A 6,824-nucleotide genomic window follows, 5' to 3' on the forward strand; every position below is an offset into this window, starting at 1 on the left:
GGCTGGAGCGTTTAAATGGAGAAAGACGAAACACTGCCCAAAGGCAATAAAATTTAGTACACAGTAAGGCAAAATATATCGTATGGGCAATACTACCACTGCTCATACGCGCCGTTCCGATGTGAGCATATGGCCGCGCTACTTTTCCACTCCCCGCCTCAAATTTCCCACGGTGCTAGCGAGGCACGCTCGACGCGCGGCGCGAGAACTGTGCCTAATAGGCTAGGCGCAAATTGAGACGAATAAAGCGCGTGTGGCGCGACGCAGCGCAGCGCGCGTTTTTGTAACATCGCAGTTTCAAATGAGACCGCGCAAATTGCGACGCGACGCGACTGGGACGTGACACGCGCCTGCGCCAGGTCGCGCGGCGTTAGGCTAGGCGCAAATTGAGAAGCGTATAGCACGTGTGACGTGACACGACACTACAGCGCGACACGCACGTGCCGCACGAGTCGCGCCGGTCCAGCGCATATTGCGACGTGTACACCATACTTCGCACGCGCCGACTGGCGAAGCTCTGCGCTGACTGAACCGAAGCGCGCGCAATCTCTTATCTTTCTCAAACGATTTTACAGAAACTATTCTCTGAAAATATATGATTTTTGCCTTACTTGTAGCGTTATATGTCAGCTTCGTGACGAAGTGCCCATCACCTCGCTAATGACCATTCTTATTGTGATGTACACATTTTAGTAAGACCCTACGCAAAACTCAAAAAGTTTGCAACGAAAATTAGGGATCGCTATGATTTTGCGTTTGGTGCGTATTACACCATATGTTGCTGCGTATGAAATTTAGCTAACATGCTGAATTTTCGTTTAGACTTGGGAGGAGATCTCTATCTGCCTCCGATCTCGAGAAAATGGATGCCATGTTGCGCGCTCACTTCCGATCCCACGCCCACGAGAATGAAATACTCGCAACACCTCTCGTATCTCCTAAACCGCTCGAGACATAGAAACGAAAGTTTGGCGAATGATATCACACAAGGAGGAGAGTGTTTTGCCAATTATTAAACACACGGAACTTTCTTATCTATGGCGATATATCACTACTTATACTTCTTTTTTTATTTATTTCACTCCAGTGACTGTAATTTTTTAAGAGTTATCGACAGCTAGCGAAACAAGAGCTTCCTAGTATGAAAATAAACATGAAATTTCTTCTTTTATGTTACTGCAAACCGATACTATGAGGTTTTTCGTAAGCTATTGAGCTCTGTGATTGCCAATTACTTGTTTAATGAGGCCCTCCGTTTCGGAATTCTGTCTCAATAGCTGCTGTGAGATGAGTTTGGCAAATCACATTGTGTCAAAGGAAGTACAATTAAACCAGTCACCAAGAGAAATGTGGCCTTTACTCATAAATAGTGATGTTTCTTCGAATGAGAAAAGGTTAACAACTCACACAAAAACAGATTGGCAATTCTGTTGGAATTTTGGTGGAATCCCCGTAACCCATCGTCTTTTTAACAGTGAGCGACTGGAATGGAAACTTACCGAAGGATTTTATTCCTTCTCTTGATCTGAGCAGTAAATAATGACGAGCGTTCCTTCAGGCGAAATGATAGGCACATGCCAGATACTGTTTACTCACCCAGGGCTTGCCAAACTAACAATGCGTGATCGCGAATAAAATAGTTATTATTGAGAAAAATAAACAAATGATCTTTCGCACAACACAATGGTCAGTGTATTGTCAGCAGCGAAGGATAATGCGCGCGACAGGAATGCACAAGGTAGCCTTGTGTGCCTTGTGAGGTGGAGTTCGAAAAACATTGTCATGAAAGTAGATCTGCCTTTGTCAGCAGCACATTTCAACAAATTAAATATATCTAATCATAACACTCTTTTAGGAAATTCCTACTTTCGTAATAATACCGACCATTTTCTTCATTTGTGTAGCCTGTTGTTGTATAATTAGTTTATTAATGCTGATAATGTCCATGCAACAATTGAAATGCCTTTTCTCATTACGGCGAACCAATTAAAACGTTGTTATTTGTGACTGCTTTTCGACTGTTTCTAGCTTGCAGTGGAAATATGTTGTTCACATGCATGTAGTACAGTGTGTCGTATTACATTATTACATCCATATCAGAGTAATCACAGTGAAACTTCTATACTTCAGATCTTGGACGCTTTTTACCACAAGCACAAAGGGATCACACCTGTGGAGAGTATCCCTTTCTAAATTTTTGTAACAGATCGTACAGATACGCTAGCTTACTAGGCAGCGAGAATGTAACCCTGCTCTCCTTTCCTGCCTTGATTCTTAATCACATGATTTTATAATATTCCTTGCTTCTTTATTCACTACCCTCTGTCCCTTCTTGCGATCTGAAAACATCACGGAGGCATAGGGTGCAATTCCAGCTGCCAATGGCTCATCAGTTACTGAAGTATACATTTTTCTTGACAGAAGAAAAACAAAACCAAACTATGCAGATATAAATAACAGAAAAGTATAACGTGCTAACGAAGAAAGCTGGAGCGTTTAAATGGCGAAAAGCGAAACACTACCCAAAGGCAATAAATTTCAGTACACAGTAAGGCAAAAATTATCGTATTGGCAATACTACCACTGCTGATATGAGCCGTTCCGATGTGAGAATATGGCCGGGCTGCTTTTCCCCTTTCTAAATTTTTGTAACAGATCGTACAGATACGCTAGCTTACTAGGCAGCGAGAATGTAACCCTGCTTTCCTTTCCTGCCTTGATTCTTAATCACATGATTTTATAATATTCCTTGCTTCTTTATTCACTACCCTCTGTCCCTTCTTGCGATCTGAAAACATCACGGAGGCATAGGGTGCAATTCCAGCGGCCAATGGCTCATCAGTTACTGAAGTATACATTTATCTTAACAGAAGAAAAACAAAACAAAACTATGCAGATATAAATAACAGAAAAGTATAACGTGCTAACGAAGAAAGCTGGAGCGTTTAAATGGCGAAAAGCGAAACACTACCCAAAGGCAATAAATTTCAGTACACAGTAAGGCAAAAATTATCGTATTGGCAATACTACCACTGCTGATATGCGCCGTTCCGATGTGAGCATATGGCCGGGCTGCTTTTCCGCTCCCCGCCTCAAATTTCCCACGGTGCTAGCGAGGCAAGGGCGACGCGCGGCGCGAGGAACTGTGCCTCAACCACAACGCCGCGCGACCTGGCGCAGGCGCGTGTCGCGTCCCAGTCGCGTCGCGTCGCAATTTGCGCCGTCCGATTTTTACCTGTGATGTTACAAAAATGCGCGCTGCGCTGCGTCGCGCCACACGCGCTATACGCGTCTCAATTTGCGCCTAGCCCGTCGTTGAGGCACAGTTTCTCGCGCCGCACGTCGCACGTGCTCGCTAGCACCGTGGGAAATTTGAGGCGGGGAGCGAGAAAGTAGCCCGACCATATGCTCACTTCGGCACGGCACATATGAGCAGTGAAAACACTGCCCATACGATAAATATTACCTGATACTCTGTACTGAATTTTAATTCCATTGGGTAGTGTTTCGTTTTTCGCCATTTAAACGCTCCAGCTTTCGTCGTTAGTGCATTATATTTTCCTGTTATGTATATCTGTAGAGTTTTGTTCTGTTTTGATTTTCTTCTCTCAAGAAAAATGCATAGTTCAGTAACTGGTGGGCCATTGGCCGCTAGAATTGTATCATACGCCTCCTGGATGTTTTCAGATCACAAGAACGGACATAGGTTAGTGAATAAGGAAGCAAGGAATATTATAAAATCATGTGATATAGAAGCAAGGCAGGAAAGTAAATCAACGTTATCCTCTCGCCTTGTAGTATGCTGACATATCTGTACGATCTGTTACAAAAATTCGGAAAGGGATAATCTCCACAGGTGTGACCCCTTTGTGCTTCTGGTAAAAAGCGTCCAAGATCTGAAGTATAGAAGGCCCACAGTCATTACTTCGATATGGATGTAATAATGTAATAACGACACACTGTACTACTTGCATGTGAACATCAGATTTCCACTGCAAACTAGAAACAGTCGAGTAACCTTCACGAATGACAATGTTTTACTTGGCTCGTCATGACGAGAAAAACATCTCAGTGGTAGCATACACAGTATCAGCATTAATAAGCTAATTATGTAACAGGATACACAAATGAATTAGTGGTCGGTATTATTCCGAAAGTATGAGTATCTTTGAAAATATGCGGCGATTTGATATATTTAATTTATTGAAAAGTATTTCAGACAACAACAGGCAACAATCATGAGAATGTTTTTCGAACGACGTGAACTCTTCCACAAGGCACACCTGACTAGCTTCTGCCTACTGACAGTACACAGGCTATTCTGCTGTGCAGCGGGCATTGTGCAGTGGATGAATAGTTTACTTCTCACTACGGCAGAAGAAAAATTAATAGAGGCAGTGAGGGAACACAGAGAGCTGTATGACACAAAACAGGCAGACTACATGAAGGTCAAACTCAAGAACCGGATTTGGAGTGATATAGCAAAGGATCTGAATTTGAAAGACGGTAAGTACTGCAATATTTATTTCACAACTTTTTAGTTAACACATATCACTGTGTACTTCGCTTGAGCACATAACCTGTGGAGCACAATAATGGTACAATAATTGGAAGTTGCTATATTGTCAATAATTACCAAGCAGGACTGACTGATGTTGCCATGGAACTGCTCCGCAAGTGCTGAAATATTCAGTGAAATTTTTCCTCACTTTGAAGGCAGTTGATGAAGTCCTCCTCCTGTTCCCTTGCACACGAATTAACTGAGTTGCTGGCAACGGTTCGATGTCATTTAAATCATGTGCAACTACTACTGAAGACCGTAAATAGTTGTGCAGAACGGAGGCTGCTTTCACAACATCTTTCACTGTGTCGACTTTAGTTTCAAATGGTTTCCTGAACACACGGAAACGTGATTATAGTATACCGAAAGCACATTCCACAGTTCGTCGTGCTCGCTGGCATTGAAGACCTGATGTTCGTAATTGTCGGTAACCTGTCTCTTAGGATATGGTCTCATAATGTTTTCCGACAATGGGAAAGCTTCATCTCCCACAAACACATACGGCATTGGATCAGAAATTGTAGGTATTAGTTCAGGAATGGGAAGTAATAACGTGTTTTTTTCTCATTTTCTTGGGCAAAACACTGTTAGCAAATACATGTCCATTGTGTTTTCCATCGACTGCACCAACGCAGTGTCGGAATTGCCATCTATGTTCAAACCGTGAAGCGACTGATTTCCATGTCTGTGTTGTAGGTTCTGCTAAATTCTTTGGTTGCATTTCTTTCCATACAGTGATAGCTACTTCTTTTACAATATTAGATACAGTTCGATCTCCCAAGAGATAGTTATACGCCATACTTTTGTAGCTGTCACCGGAGGCTAAATATCTGAAACAAAACGAAAGTATATTGTTAATGTGGAACGATAAAAGCAGATTGCAAATATGTCTTTATCCAAACACTATAAGTTAATATTGCTTATCTTTATTTTTTCTATCTATATGGGACAACATTAATGCCTTATTAGTTATACGTTGTTAATTATTGCAGGGGAAGAGACAAAAAATTCGTGGCTGAAGCTGAGAGGCAGCTATCGAGATGCACGACGACGACAGGTGAAATATATGAAAAGCGGAGCTGCTGCTGAGAATATCAAGCCGTGGAGATATCAAAACCAGATGTCATTTCTTGAACCTTTTATGACAGCTGGTCCACGTGATAGTAATCTACGTGATGACAGTGATCACAGCTCACAAGCTACAACTAAAACATCAGCAAGAAGTGATACACTGGAAACCGAAGAATTAGAAGATAACGACTCACTCGACAATGAGGCGAATGAGCAAAGTCAAGATATTAATAACTACGACAGCAACGAAGTATCTAGTAGGAGCATAGGAACGGAGTGCATAGACACATCACACCGCTACTTCAACTCCAGTTATTCAAAGAAACCAATCAAGGAAAAGAAAACAGGAAGACGTTGTAATTATGCTAAAACAATCAATGCAACAGCGTGAGGACAGAGCAAGTCAAAGAGCAGAAGAAAGAAGAGCGTTGGAGTCACACTGTATCAAATATGACCCTCTTTACAATTTTTTTATCTCTATGTATCAGCTGACTAAAAACATGCCTCAAAGTTACCAACACAGAATGAGAGGTCAACTTTTCCAGGCTGTGTCACTTGCAGAAGAAGAAATAATGAACGTAAGGAGCCAGACACCTTCGATGTCATCTTCTTCAAATAATTCAGCGCCATACAGTACAGCACCTTTTTCTCACTCTTCATCGCCATATATATCGACTGATTCAGACCGACAGACAGCGTCTCACTATTCAGAACATCAGCAGATGGAAGATTTGAAGGTCGACACAACTGAATCCGGTTTGTCTAATATCACCGATTTTGTTCATCTTTTTCAATAAATCTGATGGGACCATCACAATTATGTTTGCTTAAGACTTTAATTCTTTTTTGTATCAGCATTTTGCGTATTTTTCGTTTTCTTTTCTGAGTAGTTTGAGCTGCACCGATCCAGATTTTCATTAATTATAAATTAACATTCTTTGTTTATGAACATGTATTATTGCAATAAAACACTAACAAGAGAAATTTGGTAAAAAAATTTTAAAAACCTACTCCAGCTAGCAGAACGTTTTTTTTGTCAAGGTGAAATTCGCTTACGACCTAGCTTGTATTGCACTAAGTTGCGTGAAAAGTGTACAGGGTGTTGCAATTCGTTGACAAAATTAAGTTATTTCCTGGTGCCCTTGACGAATCTGCTTTGGCAGAATTGCAAAGAAAAACAAAAGGATTTTTA

At 41.5% G+C, this 6,824-nt stretch overlaps 1 protein-coding gene across 1 annotated transcript; it reads left to right on the plus strand.

Moving 5' to 3' along the window:
• Positions 1–4,442: 4,442 nt before the first annotated feature.
• LOC126088316 (uncharacterized) lies at positions 4,443–6,023 on the plus strand. The gene is made up of 2 exons (XM_049906446.1): positions 4,443–4,506; positions 5,554–6,023. The coding sequence occupies exons 1-2, from the start codon at positions 4,443–4,445 to the stop codon at positions 6,021–6,023; spliced, it is 534 nt and encodes a 177-aa protein (XP_049762403.1).
• The last annotated feature ends 801 nt before the right edge of the window (positions 6,024–6,824 follow it).

Source organism: Schistocerca cancellata, chromosome 6 (assembly GCF_023864275.1).
Source record: "Schistocerca cancellata isolate TAMUIC-IGC-003103 chromosome 6, iqSchCanc2.1, whole genome shotgun sequence".
In the NCBI taxonomy this organism is placed as follows: Eukaryota; Metazoa; Arthropoda; class Insecta; order Orthoptera; family Acrididae; genus Schistocerca; species Schistocerca cancellata.

What these genes read in the sequence shown, in the direction of transcription:
- LOC126088316 (XM_049906446.1), top strand. Translation starts at nt 4,443, where the DNA reads ATGAAGGTCAAACTCAAGAACCGGATTTGGAGTGATATAGCAAAGGAT. An exon ending in GGATCTGAATTTGAAAGACG is followed by an intron (nt 4,507 to 5,553) that starts GTAAGTACTGCA and finishes TAATTATTGCAG; the next exon opens with GGGAAGAGACAAAAAATTCG.